Here is a 17,133-nt window from a genome sequence, read left to right as displayed (position 1 = left end):
GTATTTACTTCGCCACCATGGCCTTTTTTGCCTTTACCTCTCTTATCTCACCTCATTTGCTCACTTTGTATATAGACTTATTTTCTACTATATTATTGACTGTATGTTTGTTTTACTCCATTTGTAACTCTGTGTTGTTGTATGTGTCAAACTGCTTGCTTTATCTTGGCCAGGTCGCAATTGTAAATGAGAACTTGTTCTCAACTTGCCTACCTGGTTAAATAAAGGTGAAATAAATAAAAAAAAACTTAAGTATATTTTAAACCAAATACTTTTACTCAAGTATTAAAAACTGTGTGACTTTCACTTTTACTTGAGTAATTTTCTATTAAAGCATCTTTACTTTTACAAAAATATGACAATTGGGTACTTTTTCCACAGCTGCTCATTTCAGAGTTACTAACTACACTTCCCTAAAAATGCCTTATTCATTCACTGCCTAAAAACGATCTTCGTCTGCCCTCTTGTGGTGCTTTTTTGTCAGTACATGTATCTTCAAAATGTCAGTGCATTTTCATAAATACAATTTCAATAAAAATTGAAAAAGTAGATTTTTAATCATGTATAAAGTTAGTCACATCCATTTTTGAACAGTTTTGGCACTGACAAAGCTTCTGCCAAATGTGCTACTTTTGATCTTCAAAGTTGCTTGACATCAAGGTACAGTATTGTCATTTATATGACAAATGGGGAATTTCACTACAATTAAGACACTGCACTTGGGTTGAATATTGTGCATTCAAAAAGCACAATGTAATGCTAGAAATAAATTAGGAAAACTGTCAATAAGAATTGTACAAATAATATCATTTGTACACAGAAAAAATACATCAACACAAACCAATTTAGATGAGCTCATTCAGAATGTAACTTGACTGTCATGTCAACTGACACCATCAATGATGTCAGGAGAATATGGTTGGCAGGCTTCTCTCTGGACTGTTGATCTGGTGTAAGACTACCTTGAGGTCAGGCCTAGAGAGAGACACTGCTCCTAACATATTACCACTTGTTTGTAGTTACTTTACTAAAGTAAAGAAAACACTTACTAGGATTGTTATCACAATACACAGAATGAGTAGAATGGTTTCCTCCAGTTTTTCTGTTTTCTGACGCCCAGTGACTAGATGTATAGCGAGCGTCACCCACCCAGGCCCTGCAGTGCTCTGCAGTGCACAATAGCACAGTTGGGGTCAATTCCTATTGAAGCCAGTCAATTCAGGTAGTGAGTTGAATGCAAAATTAATTAAATAAATAAGCTTCTACTTTTCAGTTTATTAAGACGTCATTGAATATATATATATATATATATATATATATATATTTTTTTTTTATCCATAATTGAACTGCAATTTCAGTTTACTTCCTGAATTGAATGCCTTCAACGGTTGGGGTCAACTTCGAATTGAAGGTGTCTGACAGTATAGGAGTGTCCTTCCATAAACTCTGGCATCCCTAACATGCATAATTTGATTTGAACACACACAAACAAACCCACACACATGTCTGGGGGCACTTGACCAAGTGTATAGAGCCTCCGCCAGCATCACTACTGTCTGTAAATCCAGTCACTCCCAGTGATTATGGGCCGACGTACCAAATACAAAATGGCGAATTATACTGTGATATTTGAAGTGTCGCTGATGAATGGCACAGTCAGCAGTGACACCATAACCAGTAACCCTTTTCACACTACCGAGTCAAACCAAACAGTACCTGCCTGGTTATGCATCCACAGTTGTTTTTGGAACCGTGCTGTAAAAGAACAATGTGAAAAGACAATATCCAAGTCAGCCCAGTACAGATGGGGTTGGCCGTGCAGTGTGAATCAGGCATTAATACATATGGTTGAACTACAGCTCATCTTTATATGACGTCTGCAGCATGTCGGGTTGTGGAGCCCCCTTCAGCGTTTTGTGGGAGCCCCTCCAGTCTGTTCGCACGTTGTCGTCGTCCCACAGCGTGGAGGTCTCTGTGTCGCTCACCCACTTGGGGTCCCCGGCGTATTGGGCTGGTTGCACCAGTAGGGGGCGTGTGGAGAAGGCCTGCAGGTTACGGTTAGGATAGTGGGACTTGTAGTTCTCACTGTTGACCAACAGGACAGGGAGGTCAGAGATACATTGGTCACAGGATGATGACAATATTAAGTCTGATGTTAAAACTTCCACTAAGGAGATAAAAACTAGCCTGTCGATAACAAAGCTCTAACTGTGTGTACATAGCTTGAGAGTGTATGTAAATATCCATAACAGGGTCACACTTCATCATTCAGTTACATGATACGGTGTTATGGTGGGCAACAATACACAGCTAAAATCTAATCCTATGAAAGGTAACAGTTTTAAAATGTACTGGTAATTTTGAAACATTACAAAACAACATTGAGAGATGAAATGACATGAAATATATTTGGTGGAAACAAGGTTATAATAGAAGTACTGGGAATAGGTTTGTGGGTTGGGCAACTCTTGGAAAGAATGAATCAGTTAGTCAGAAGGCCCAGAATCAACTCCAAGCATACTGAAGCAGAACCACACAGGGAAGAGGATGGGAAGGGGGAGAAGGACTAGGGATGATGGCAGCTGGCCAGGTTTCCACACATGACAGAACACTAAGGCATTCTCAATGGAACACAGAACACACAGGAATTCTCAACAGAATGTAAAGGCATTCTAACAGGCTTCTGGATGCATGCCTGGTTCCCATTGGCTCAGAGAGGCTCTGGGTTCTATTAGCTTGGTCTGCAGCATGTCATGCAGCCAGAGAGAGATAGACAGGGAGTTGACCAAATGAGACTGGAACGCTACAACAAGCCAAGTCAGTCAGCAGAGACTAAAACTAACATGAAGCAAAGTACAAAACAGTTTGACTTCTTGACATAACTAAAATGTTAATGCGTTTCAGAATTAGAGGGAACATTTTAATTGTGGCAAGCTATTTTAAAAGCAGGCTTTTAAGGGTTGAGCCAAGAATGTGGTAACAGGAAGGTGAACATCAATGGGAGGCTATAGATGTGAAACCATAGTCTGGTGATTGTAACAGTGGTTGTCTAATCTATGTCCATTCCAAAGCTACATTTATGCACAGCGTTTATCCAAAACTGCAGCTAATTAGGAGTTGTTGCTATAGCTTTATAGTTCAATGCTGGCAAAGGGTCAGAACAATCTACACAAGATGAAATGCTATTTTTAATGGCACAAAGCAGAATTCCCTGACAGCTTTGTAGCACTAAAATCATATTAAGTTCCATTGGCAATGGATGAAGGATGGTCCTAGTAAAACTAATCTTCAGGGGAGTACTGGACTATCTTGGAGCTGACTGATGACACTACTTTTCAAAGACCATTTGGCTACTTTGTTTCACCAGCTCTCTTCCTTATGGAGTATTGTTGTCAAACTTACATACCAACTGGGTCTGAACCTGGATCCCCTGCACATTACAAACCTGTCTTAACCCACTGAGCTAAAGTCTAGGCCAGAGGGATTCAACTCTTACCCTACGAGGTCCGCAGCCTGCTGGTTTTCTGTTCTAATTAACCCACATGGTGTCCCAGGTCTAAATCAGTCCCTGATTAGAGGGAAACAATGAAGAAATGCAGTGGAGCTGGCTTGGAGGTCCAGAGTTGAGTTTGAGGAGTATAGGCATTAGCTCAGGGCGAACTAACATAATTCTTCAGGTTTCAGTTCCACCTACTTGGTGTGTCTGGTCTCAGTGATCTGAGAACATCTTGAGAATGGCTAAATAAATACAAGAATAAATATAATTTTTTTAAAACAGTTGTGGTACTTACTTGGTGTGTTTGTCGTACATGATGGGTAAGAATTCATCGACGGGCAGCATCTTGGAGAGGGGTTCAGCGTTGAGCAGTTTCTGGGCCCCCTGGAGAGAGATGGCGTAGGACAGGGTCCAGTAGGAATAGTCTGCTACCACTAGGTTCCTCACGTTCTCCACCACCTCCTCATCACCTGGCTTCACCTGCTTACGACCCAGGTATCTGGGGACAGTGGACAGACGGTTAGGGTTAGTCAGAGTACTGGACAGGGGACGGAGAAAGACAAGGTTAGTCAGAATACTGGACAGGGGAGAGAGAGAGACAGGATTAGTCAGAGTACCAGACAGGGGACGGAGAAAGACAAGGTAAGTGTTAGTCAGAGTAGTGGACAGAGGAGGGAGAGAGACAGCATTAGGGTTAGTCAGAGTACCGGACAGGGGATAGAGAGAGACAGGATTAGTCAGTCAGAGTAGTGGACAGGGGATAGAGAGAGAGACAGGGTTAGTCAGTCAGAGTAGTGGACAGGGGAGGGAGAGAGAGAGAGACAGGGTTAGTCAGTCAGAGTAGTGGACAGGGGAGAGAGAGCGAGAGAGAGAGACAGGGTTAGTCAGTCAGAGTAGTGGACAGGGGAGAGAGAGAGAGACAGGGTTAGTCAGTCAGAGTAGTGGACAGGGGAGAGAGAGAGAGACAGGGTTAGTCAGTCAGAGTAGTGGACAGGGGAGGGAGAGAGAGAGAGACAGGGTTAGTCAGTCAGAGTAGTGGACAGGGGAGAGAGAGCGAGAGAGAGAGACAGGGTTAGTCAGTCAGAGTAGTGGACAGGGGAGAGAGAGAGAGACAGGGTTAGTCAGTCAGAGTAGTGGACAGGGGAGGGAGAGAGAGAGACAGGGTTAGTCAGTCAGAGTAGTGGACAGGGGAGGGAGAGAGAGAGACAGGGTTAGTCAGTCAGAGTAGTGGACAGGGGAGGGAGAGAGAGAGACAGGGTTAGTCAGTCAGAGTAGTGGACAGGGGAGGGAGAGAGAGAGACAGGGTTAGTCAGTCAGAGTAGTGGACAGGGGAGAGAGAGCGAGAGAGAGAGACAGGGTTAGTCAGTCAGAGTAGTGGACAGGGGAGGGAGGGAGAGAGAGAGACAGGGTTAGTCAGTCAGAGTAGTGGACAGGGGAGGGAGAGAGAGAGACAGGGTTAGTCAGTCAGAGTAGTGGACAGGGGAGGGAGAGAGAGAGACAGGGGAGGGAGGGAGAGAGAGAGACAGGGTTAGTCAGTCAGAGTAGTGGACAGGGGAGGGAGAGAGAGAGACAGGGTTAGTCAGTCAGAGTAGTGGACAGGGGAGGGAGAGAGAGAGACAGGGTTAGTCAGTCAGAGTAGTGGACAGGGGAGGGAGAGAGAGAGAGACAGGGTTAGTCAGTCAGAGTAGTGGACAGGGGAGGGAGAGAGAGAGACAGGGTTAGTCAGTCAGAGTAGTGGACAGGGGAGGGAGAGAGAGAGAGACAGGGTTAGTCAGTCAGAGTAGTGGACAGGGGAGGGAGAGAGAGAGACAGGGTTAGTCAGTCAGAGTAGTGGACAGGGGAGGGAGAGAGAGAGAGACAGGGTTAGTCAGTCAGAGTAGTGGACAGGGGAGGGAGAGAGAGAGACAGGGTTAGTCAGTCAGAGTAGTGGACAGGGGAGGGAGAGAGAGAGACAGGGTTAGTTAGTCAGATTAGTGGACAGGGGATAGAGAGAGAGAGACAGGGTTAGTCAGTCAGAGGACAACACCATTCTCCACCACCACCTCCTCATCACCTGGCTAAACCTGCCTACGACCCAGGAAACTGGGGATGGAGGATGGAGAGAGACATTCAGCTGGAGGAACACATCGTAGTGCTATTGGTAATTTAGTCAGCAACACGAGAGCACATCAGACTAGCGAAGTGACATAACCACACCCAGTAAGACTTTACATGTTGTAGAATATCTCTGGAATAATGCTGTTGAAATAGGCTCTCCGACCCTACTCTACTCTCCCTCCTCCTCCACCACCTTCTCCTCCTCCCCCTCTCCTCTTCCACCTTCTCCTCCTCCACCTCCCTCTCCTCCTCCACCTCTTTCTCCTTCTCCTCCTCCACCTCCTTCTTCTCCTCCTCCACCTCCTCCCTCTCCTCCTCCACCTCCTTCTTCTCCTCCTCCACCTCCCTCTCCTCCTCCACCTCCTTCTTCTTCTCCTCCTCCACCTCCCTCTCCTCCTCCAGCTCCTTCTCCTCCTCCTACTCCTCCTCCCCCTTCTCCTCCTCCCTTCTCCTCCTCCTCCTCCACCTCCTTCTTCTCCTCTTTCACCTCCTTCTTCTCCTCCTCCACCTCCTTCTCCTCCTCCACCTCCTTCTTCTCCTCCTCCTCCCATCTCCTCCTCCTCTACCTCCCCCTCCTTCTCCTCCTCCTCCCTCTCCTCCCTCTCCTCCTCCTTCTCCACCTCCTCCTCCTCCTCCCTTCTCTTCCTCCCTTCTCCTCCTCCTCCTCCACCTCCCCCTCCCTCTCCCTCTCCTCCTCCTTCTCCTTCTCCACCTCCCCCTCCTCCTCCCTTCTCCTCCTCCTCCACCTCCTTCTCCTCCACCCCCTCCTCCTCCTCCTCCCTCACCCAGATGAGTTTATCATACAAAATGACTCCAGGGCAGCTAGGCCCTTTCCTCTCCATGGGTGACCGTTTGTGACAGTGACTCACATGATGTCCCAGTCCAGTTCCACCATCTCCACCTCCTCCATCAGACGTAGCACGCGCCGCTTGAAGTTGGCCTGGAACCGCACGTCATCCTCGAAGATCAGGGCCTTGTCCATCTGCTGGTCTACCATCTAAGAGGGGGGGTTGGGGGGTGAGGGGTGAGAGAACATCTAGTTTAAATAAGCTCTAATTACAGACCACAGAGGCATCTCTACTTTACTGAACCAGCCAATTAGGCTCCTCCTGACATGGCCCTCCAGGTCCCATGTCCCAAGATGTGCCTGTGTGTGTCTGTCTGTGTGTGTGTCTGTGTGTCTGTGTGTCTGTGTGTGTGTGTGTGTGTGTGTGTGTGTGTGTGTGTGTGTGTGTGTGTGTGTGTGTGCATGCTCCTCACCTCCTTCCAGATGTAGTAATGACTCAGGAAGCATCCCACCTCTCCTTTTGTCAGCGTACGGCGAGAGAACGGGTCATAGTAACCAGGCAGTATGTCCACTCCCAGGATCTTTATATCACTGCTGTTCAGAGCTCTGCAGGACACACACAGACATCATAGTCTCCATCTTTCGCTTATGCCTACTCTCTCTAAACCTCCCTCAGAGCCATAGTTATGCCAAGCTTTGCATCCTCACCTAGCCTGGATATCCAGACTGAATTCAACTCTGTTTAGTGAAACGTAGCATAATTGGGTGAGGATTCGCAGGCTAATTCTCACCCTCCATCTATGGCGTCCACCACCTTGACATCTATCTCCAGCTCATTGAGAGAATACAGCATCCTGTCTCTACGGTCCTGACGACGACGCAGGTTGATCAGGTACACCTACAGCACGGGACAGCCAGGATCAGAGGTCAGGGGTCAACTCAGAGACACAGTGATCCATAGATTGTGCGTGTATATCAGAGGGGTTGTGTCAAAAGCAGAAGACAAATGTCTATCCTGTATGAACTAATAAAGTATATTGTATCTTATATTGAGTGTGAGAGATCATAATACCATTATGAACTGGGTGGTTCGAGAACTGAATGCTGATTGGCTGACAGCCATGGTATATCAGACCGTATACCACACCCCGTCGGGCGTCATCCATGTCCAGTCATTTTACCCCTACCTGCTGTACACGTACAAATTACCTCAACTAATCTGTATCCCCGCACACTGACTTGGTACAGGTACCCCCTGTATATATCCGCATTATTGTTATTTTATTATGGGACTTTTTATTACATTTTTTACTTTAGTTTATTTAGTAAATATTTGATTAACTCAATTTTTTTTAACTGCATTTTTGGTAAAGGGCTTGTAAGTAAACACTTCACGGTAAGGTCTACACCCGTTTTCGGCGCATGCGACACATAAAATGGGATTTGATTTGATTTAATTAGCCTACAGCAGTGTTCCAAGCCACTGCTCCTTATTTCATCTATTCTAGTATGTGATGAGGAGTTTGGGCTCCTGGCCTCTGTCTCACCTCATCGAAGCCCATGAGGTCTCTCTGCTTGGGGAAGAGGCTCACGTATTTGGAGGGGGCCATGGGGGGGCCATCGACTGGGGGAAAAACATAGAGACGTGGTATTGTTACCGTTATTACCTAGTTATTACACATCTATTACTGTTAGACACCTATTCTTAAATAACTTTAGATAGATGTAAAACAAGACAAAATAAGGTTTCTTACTGGTGGCCTCCAGGATGAGATGGCTAAAGCTGATGCTGTCGTCCAATATGGTGTTGTGAGGCCTGGCTGGGACGTTCAGGTAACCATACCTCACCTTGTTACACAGGTACATCTGCACCTCTGGAAACACACAGAACAATCACCTCTGTTATTAAACCGTCTACATGGCCTCGACGGGCCAGCAACATGTGAATGTAATCATCTAGCCTTTTATACAAGGAACACATTGATTGAGCCCCAGCAGCAGTTTGAGATGTGGATGTTTGCGATCACACATTATTAGACTAAGTGTGTGTGCACGTGTGTTCATGACTGAATGTGTGTGCATTATAATGTACATGCTGTACTGTAGACCCCTACCTGAGACGCGGCAGGAGAAGGCGAAGACGATGATGTCATCGAAGGGCCAGGAGTAATCCTGGTGAGGGGGGTGGAAGGCCAGCTTCTTCATACCCGTCTTCCTCATGTCCAGCAGGAAGGTAGAGTGGACCATGGGCACTGGGTAGCAGCCCAGCCGGTGGCGCTGTCTGGTGGGGAAATACTCAGCTGTACGCCGGTAGTAACCCTGGGAACAGACACACAGGGGACTGGAAATTAGCATAAGCTAAGGTGCGACGTATCTGACTGTTTGTACATTTAATGTGTCAATGTTTTAATTGCATCTGTCCCCATGTAAATGAACGATTGAAATTAAAACAATATGGTCAGTTACCGCACTTACACAAACCAACTTTCCATTTCACACGATCATGCCTACACCCAAAACCCACTGTGCTGGCTCAGATCTTTACTGTCTTACCTGGGGAGTGATCCCGCACCAGTAGTTGGAGTAGGCTCCCTGAGAGTCCAGCATGGGGGCCACTACAGACTTGTTCTCTGCTATCAGAAGGTTCAGAGTCTCTGGGTTGGTCAGGATGTTGTCTGTGTCAGCGTACTGGAGGAGACAGATGTAATAATGTGAGTCATTAGATATCTCATGCCATGGCTCTGGACAGAGTGTGTGATTGTTGAGAGTGTTTAGTGGAGATCAAGGACACAGACAGAGATGGTCAACAGATGACACGGTGTGTTTAGTGAGGCGGTTGAAACTCCAGCTGATCTTTTGGTAACAGCCCAAGCAGGGTCACACTCAGTATGTGGGTAATGGAAGATAGCTATGATACAACTTGTAACCCAGAGGACAGAGTAGATATGATTCTACTTGTAACCCAGAGGACAGAGTAGATATGATGCTACTTGTAACCCAGAGGACAGAGTAGATATGATTCTACTTGTAACCCAGAGGACAGAGTAGATATGATTCTACTTGTAACCCAGAGGACAGAGTAGATATGATTCTACTTGTAACCCAGAGGAGAGAGTAGATATAGTTATACTTGTAACCCAGAGGACAGAGTAGATATGATGCTACTTGTAACCCAGAGGACAGAGTAGATATGATCCTACTTGTAACCCAGAGGACAGAGTAGATATGATCCTACTTGTAGGCCAGAGGACAGAGTAGATATGATGCTACTTGTAACCCAGAGGACAGAGTAGATATGATGCTAGTTGTAACCCAGAGGAGAGAGTAGATATAATTATACTTGTAACCCAGAGGAGAGAGTAGATATAATTATACTTGTAACCCAGAGGACAGAGTAGATATGATCCTACTTGTAGGCCAGAGGACAGAGTAGATATGATCCTACTTATAGGCCAGAGGACAGAGTAGATATGATGCTAGTTGTAACCCAGAGGACAGAGTAGATATGATGCTACCTGTAACCCAGAGGACAGAGTAGATATGATGCTACTTGTAACCCAGAGGAGAGAGTAGATATGATCCTACTTGTATGCCAGAGTAGATATGATGCTACCTGTAACCCAGAGGACAGAGTAGATTTGATCCTACTTGTAACCCAGAGTAGATATGATTCTACCTGTAACCCAGAGGACAGAGTAGATATGATGCTACTTGTAACCCAGAGGACAGAGTAGATATGATGCTACCTGTATGCCAGAGGACAGAGTAGATATGATCCTACTTGTATGCCAGAGTAGCTTTGATGCTACCTGTATGCCAGAGGACAGAGTAGACATGTGACTGTACCAGTATGTAGTCAGCCCAGTGTGTCTTGGCGAAGTTGAGAGCTGCCTGTTTAAGTTTCATCAGGTATTCATATCTGCCATTGCTCCAGTATTTAGGCCCCGTCTCTCCTGGGTAGGACCTGTAGAGCAATGGAGGAGTCAGAACACACACACACACACACACACCAACCGACACGTACACACACACAGACACACACACCAACAGACACACACCAACCGACACACACACACACACACACACACACACACACACACACACACACACACACACACACACACACACACACACACACATACAAGCAGAGGCATGCTACAGTATCATTCCTGCATTGCTTTGAGGTACTTAGGGAGAGAAAATGAGAGGTGACCTCAGGTCAGGTAGTACTGTGTATCAGCAGGCTCTGTAAACACCAAACATTTATTTAAGGCTGTCTTTTCTATTCACCCTGTGTTTTAAAGTTGCATTGTGTCAAGAAGAATAGTTGATGCACAGCTGTAGGCTACTGCAACTACTGTATGGATGTTCAGCTAAGCTAATACAGAGTTTATACAAATGAGCTGATGTTCAAGGGTTTTTCAGAGGTAATCAACTGTATCAACACACACACACACACACACACACACAGACACACACACACACACAGAAGAAAACATGATAATGCTGAACACAACTCAAACTTACGTAGGATGCTCCATAGGCCTCCATTCCACATAGTGATAAAACTGTTGCATGACTGTCAGCCATTCTCTCAGAACAGCTGTAGTGTTGTCAGCATTGTGATCTGTCGCTGCCCTGCGGACATGGGGACATAGACACACTGTCTGACATGGGGACATAGACACTGTCTGACATGGGGACATAGACACACTGTCTGACATGGGGACAGAGACACACTGTCTGACATGGGGACATAGACACTGTTTGACATGGGGACATAGACACACTGTCTGACATGGGGACATAGACACTGTCTGACATGGGGACATAGACACACTGTCTGACATGGGGACATAGACATGGGGACATAGACACACTGTCTGACATGGGGACAGAGACACACTGTCTGACATGGGGACAGAGACACACTGTCTGACATGGGGACATAGACACACTGTCTGACATGGGGACAGAGACACACTGTCTGACATGGGGACAGAGACACACTGTCTGACATGGGGACAGAGACACACTGTCTGACATGGGGACATAGACACTGTCTGACATGGGGACATAGACACACTGTCTGACATGGGGACAGAGACACACTGTCTGACATGGGGACAGAGACACACTGTCTGACATGGGGACATAGACACACTGTCTGACATGGGGACATAGACACTGTCTGACATGGGGACATAGACACACTGTCTGACATGGGGACATAGACACACTGTCTGACATGGGGACATAGACACACTGTCTGACATGGGGACAGAGACACACTGTCTGACATGGGGACATAGACACACTGTCTGACATGGGGACATAGACACACTGTCTGACATGGGGACATAGACACACTGTCTGACATGGGGACAGAGACACACTGTCTGACATGGGGACATAGACACTGTCTGACATGGGGACATAGACACTGTCTGACATGGGGACATAGACAGTGTCTGACATGGGGACATAGACACTGTCTGACATGGGGACTTAGACACACTGTCTGACATGGGGACATAGACACACTGTCTGACATGGGGACAGAGACACACTGTCTGACATGGGGACATAGACACACTGTCTGACATGGGGACATAGACACTGTCTGACATGGGGACATAGACACACTGTCAGGCACTAGCGTGTGGTCAGTATAACGTATGAACCACTTGGTCTGCCTTACTTGCAGGCAGGCACACCACAACTAGGAAATGAAATAATCTGCAAGACATTAGCTGTTGCTAAGTAAAGACAGTGGTCCTACATGTTACACATGCAATGGAGAAAACAATATGATAATCAATATGCAGAGGAGATCCCTAATAAGTAAGGACTCCATATGAAATGCAGAACAGGAAATCACAAGTGGAATCCGTGGAAATAAGCATATTCTCTGTGTAAAGCATCCAGTAGCCTAACATGCAGACTGTAGCATAAAGCAGGGTTTCCCAACCCACTCCTTGGCCCCAGGACTTTTCACATTTTTTGTTTTAACCCTAAACCTGCATACCTGATTCAATTAGGCAACTAATCATTAAGCCTTTGACTAATTGAATCAGGTGTGCCCATTGCCAAGGGAGGTAGGGGTTCTGAGGCTGCTGCAGCACCCCCTGAAAAATCTGAACATTTGTTTTGTTATAAAATATATATATATACACAGTACCAGTCAAAAGTTTGGACACACATTTTTTTTTACATTTTAGCAGACACTCTTATCCAGAGCGACTTACAGTAGTGAATGCATACAATTCATACATGTTTTTCTTCGTACTGGTCCCCCGTGGGAATGGAACCCACAACCCTGGCATTGCAAACACCATGCTCTACCAACTGAGCCACACACCTACTCATTACAAGAATATTCTTTGTTTTGACTATTTTCTACATTGTAGAACAATAGTGAAGACATTGAATGAATAGGTGTGTCCAAACTTTTGACTGGTATTGTTTATAAAAAATATTTTAAAAATCTAAAAGTCACAAAAGTAATGCACTGGGCCTTTACTAGTCATTTGTAACGGGAAAAAACACTTTTTTCAGCATCTCTGCTTTGGCAAAAAGGTAGATGTATAATTAACAACAGTATCTTGCAGGATTCAATAGTTGATATTGTATTGTTTTTGCCCTGAACAATGTCTCTGTGACTGTCATTCTAATGGAATCCAGAAAGAACAAATCCCTGTCCCATTTCTCTGTGACTGTCATTCTAATGGAATCCAGAAAGAACAAACCCCTGTCCCATTTCTCTGTGACTGTCATTCTAATGGAATCCAGAAAGAACAAATCCCTGTACCATTTCTCTGTGACTGTCATTCTAATGGAATCCAGAAAGAACAAACCCCTGTCCCATTTCTCTGTGACTGTCATTCTAATGGAATCCAGAAAGAACAAACCCCTGTCCCATTTCTCTGTGACTGTCATTCTAATGGAATCCAGAAAGAACAAACCCCTGTCCCATTTCTCTGTGACTGTCATTCTAATGGAATCCAGAAAGAACAAACCCCTGTCCCATTTCTCTGTGACTGTCATTCTAATGGAATCCAGAAAGAACAAACCCCTGTCCCATTTCTCTGTGACTGTCATTCTAATGGAATCCAGAAAGAACAAACCCCTGTCCTCAAACATTTAGATTATCAGCAAAGACACAACACATCCACATCAAATTAAATATTTTTCTTGATCAAATAACATGGAAAACAACCCCTTTTTGTGCAGTATTAATTTACCATCCTTACAAACCACTTAATGTAAATGTACATTACTGTATTGTACATAGGCTGGTCATCTAGGTTTGTACCTGTAGACTTCCCATCACCATGACAAAAAACAATGACCACTACAGTATTGAGTACATTGAGACAGCAAGTGGTATGTGATGATGTGGCTCAGTTGGTAGCGCATGGTACTTGCAATGCTTGGGTTGTGGGTTCAATTCCCACAGGGGACCAGTACAGTATGAAGTCAGTACTGTAAATTTCCCTGGATAAGAGCGTCTATGGAAAAAGGAATGAATAGACTACTTAAGTTTCAACATAGAAATAAATTGCATTTGCAAAGTACTTCAAGAAACTGGAAAACATATATCCAACAAGGGAAGCCTGGAGTAAAGTATAGACTACTGTGAAAATCATCGAATTGCATAATACAGTGGCATAAAATGTTACTTCATAAACTCTGCATTGGAGAAGAAAAAAAAGAAAGCAAAGTTAGAGTAGGCTGCTGAAGCATTTTAGTTTGTTGAGAGGTCAATGGTTCTAACGGGATTATGAGGACTGGGTCTGGGGAGGAGAGGTATACTTAATCTAATCCAAATGCGATTGATCGCCCACGAGTTTGAGAAAAATGATATTTTAACAAATAGCGGCCAGGGAAAGAGCGCTGGCAGGACGTCTGCCACCTACCAAACAGAAATGCGTGCTTTGGGATAGTTCAGTCTCTCCAATGCTCCCAGGTAGTAGGGCAAGGAATGCGCCGCGTTCCGAGCAATGATCGCAATAACAACCGTTGGCGGCTGCATTTTCGATTCTTCTGGATATTTCTCCTCCGAAAAGTAACATTCTGATCTAGAAACGAAGGCCCCTAAAACTAAAAGCCAAAGAAACATGGTGGATGTAGCAGTCCAAGCTACTGCACGTATCTACAGCTCCCAGTCCGCGTCAGCAATAAGGAAAAAGGGGTTTTCCTCTATTTTAAACCCCCCTCAAGATGAATCTCTTTCCTTGGCAAAATCCGACGAGTGTCGGTGGAAGGTTTTAAATTACAACTTCCGCACCAAAAGCCTTGTGAGAAAATTGTATCACCGGCATGTTACAATGTAACTATTTGCTCATAGTAGGCTGCTATTTGCCCACATTTTAACGGGCCTTTAAAGGAATTGATAACCTACTGCTTAAACATGTAGAAAAAGTAGCTTTGGTTTATGAGCGATTAGTGTCATCCCAGTTACCGGCGGCGACATTTTATTCAGGTCCTATCATGACCGGTTGTCTTTTTGTTCTTGCAGTCAGGACCAACCTTGATTTCAAGTCCAAGGACATAGATTTTTGGTTAGGGACTATCTTCAGTTGGCTCCTCGTTCCTATATTAAGAGGCTTGAAAAGGTATTATTGTGATATAATGTTTATTTCATTGGGAATGTATGCGCAACTGAAATTTGGCCATAAAATCAATGACTGAAAAATATATATTTTGAACCTCTCTAAATAACGTATTTTTAACATCCGCAAAATACATATTTTCACCTTTCATTCAGCACATAAATGCACCCGATGTCAACGTTGCTTACTGGGATTCTAACAACTGTATTAAAGCTTGGCTACGGCTACTCAACACACAATGTTTGAATATTCAATATTTAACAACCAAATGGTGGTCATAATCTAAACAATACACACTTCTGATAGTCTATGAGGGAGAAATGAAGTTTACAAACTTAAAACAATATTTGTTTCCGTCAATATCAACCTATTGCCTGAAGAGGGAGGCATTGAGTTTACATTCCAAACGCAGTTATTCAATGAACAGTTAGTTATTCAAAGGCAGGAAGAGAGACCAAGCAACACTGAAAGAGGGTATAATCAGGAAAGAAAACAGAGCCAGAGAGTGAAAGAGAGACAGAAAGAAAGAGAGATTGGCATGGCACAGGTCAGAGGAGAAGAAGAGAGGAGGAGAAGAAGAAAAGTATAAATATGACAGGAATCCAAACTGAATTAAGGGAGCTTTTGGAGGGCCTCAATTCAATCAATGAGCCAGCCACAGCAATGTCAGGGGGGACAATCAGTTTTTGCCTTGCTCTCTGGACAGGGGATCAAGAAGGGTAAAGGGACATCTATTCATGACACCCTGTCACACCCCCTGACCCCCATGACCCTGCTGGCCAGTTTCCCAGCACCCTCTGCAGCTGCAGGTCTGGGAGAGTTCAATAACTTTTACAGGCTGGGTTAAAGGTGAGAGGTGAAGGGTCAGTGGCGTGGTGGGGTGGCAGGGTGTGCAGAGTGGACCAACAGATTCACAGCCGAGCTAGATGGAGACTTTGGAGAGAGACTAAATATTTATTCAATGAATGGACACAGAAAACGTGCTCTCTCACACATACACACACGTGACACATAGTGGGGGGTCTGACAGCCAGGGGCCCCACTGACACATACCCCCCCTCCCCCGGAAGCGGTCACTGTCTATCTCTCTACCACCACCAATCTCCTTCTCTCTCTTTTGTTCCCCAAGTCACAATCCCTCCGGGGGCCCCAGTCGTGACACTCTGAAAATCCTGCGGAACATTTATTGCCGTGGCGATAATCAATAACCGCGTTCCCACACTGACGTCTCAGAGCCTGCTGGGTCAATAACTGTCGCTCACACTCCCACGGTTGGCACTTACATTCTTACTCAGCAGCCTTTTAGCAGAGGCCAGAGTAGGGTGTGTGTGTGTGTGTGTGTGTGTGTGTGTGTGTGTGTGTGTGTGTGTGTGTGTGTGTGTGTGTGTGTGTGTGTGTGTGTGTGTGTGTGTGTGTGTGTGTGTGTGTGTGAGCGAGAGAGCAGAGCGTAGAAATGCTCATTTGTCTAGTTCCCTCCCCATCCCAGCTCCACCTTTCCCCCACTCTGCTTGCTTGTTGTATTTGGAAGGCATATGGTTTTATTGGAGAAACACCAGACAACTCCTAGTTTTTTTTGTTTCTCTCTCTCCCCCTCTCTCTCTCACACACACATGCACACACAACAGCTTGCCCACTTCATGACCATAGAGATCAAGCCTTACCTCCACAACAATGGAAGTCACTAAAGAGTTAATGGAGAAGATGCTTTACCACACCCAGGAGTCGCATGCAACACACACACACACACACACACACACACACACACACACACACACACACACACACACACACACACACACACACACACACACACACACACACACACACACACACACCTCAGGACAGCCTGGTCTCATAGACTAGACATAACATAGTAAACATAATTCTGGGAAAATGTAATTAGTATGATGTTATGTATGGTATGGTTACATGCTGTAAGACAGATGGTTAATTGAGGCAAAAAACGAAAAGTAGGGTGGTTGGTCGGGGTGGATGCGTGGGCATATAACGCAAACATCTAGCAACCCAAAGGTTGCGAGTTTGAATCTCATCACAAACAACTTTAGCATCTTAGCTACTTTGCGACTACATAGCCTGTTAGCGAACACTAACCTTAACCCTTTAACCTAACACCTAAA

At 45.2% G+C, this 17,133-nt stretch overlaps 1 protein-coding gene across 1 annotated transcript; it reads right to left on the bottom strand.

Annotated features, from left to right (window-relative positions):
- Positions 1 to 532: 532 nt before the first annotated feature.
- On the bottom strand, positions 533 to 14,643 carry LOC106568423 (procollagen galactosyltransferase 2). The gene is made up of 12 exons (XM_014138742.3): positions 14,300 to 14,643; positions 10,908 to 11,018; positions 10,227 to 10,344; positions 8,934 to 9,068; positions 8,495 to 8,699; positions 8,135 to 8,254; positions 7,928 to 8,004; positions 7,172 to 7,278; positions 6,854 to 6,986; positions 6,463 to 6,590; positions 3,792 to 3,995; positions 533 to 2,085 (listed from the first exon to the last, which is right to left on the bottom strand). Exons 1-12 carry the CDS (start codon positions 14,500 to 14,502, stop codon positions 1,854 to 1,856), a joined length of 1,773 nt encoding a protein of 590 aa, XP_013994217.1. The 5' UTR covers positions 14,503 to 14,643; the 3' UTR covers positions 533 to 1,853.
- Between the last annotated feature and the right edge of the window lie 2,490 nt (positions 14,644 to 17,133).

Source organism: Salmo salar, chromosome 13 (genome assembly GCF_965601325.2).
Source record: "Salmo salar chromosome 13, fSalSal1, whole genome shotgun sequence".
NCBI lineage: Eukaryota > Metazoa > Chordata > Actinopteri > Salmoniformes > Salmonidae > Salmo > Salmo salar.
This window is presented reverse-complemented; position numbering and strand designations above follow the sequence as displayed.

Excerpts from the sequence above, each read along its gene's own strand:
- LOC106568423 (XM_014138742.3), bottom strand. The coding sequence starts at position 14,502 with ATGTTTCTTTGGCTTTTAGTTTTAGGGGCCTTCGTTTCTAGATCAGAA. Across the intron at positions 10,345-10,907 it reads AGGCCTATGGAGCATCCTAC|GTCCTACCCAGGAGAGACGG; the intron begins GTAAGTTTGAGT and ends ATTGCTCTACAG. Across the intron at positions 2,086-3,791 it reads ATGTACGACAAACACACCAA|TGAGAACTACAAGTCCCACT; the intron begins GTAAGTACCACA and ends GTTGGTCAACAG.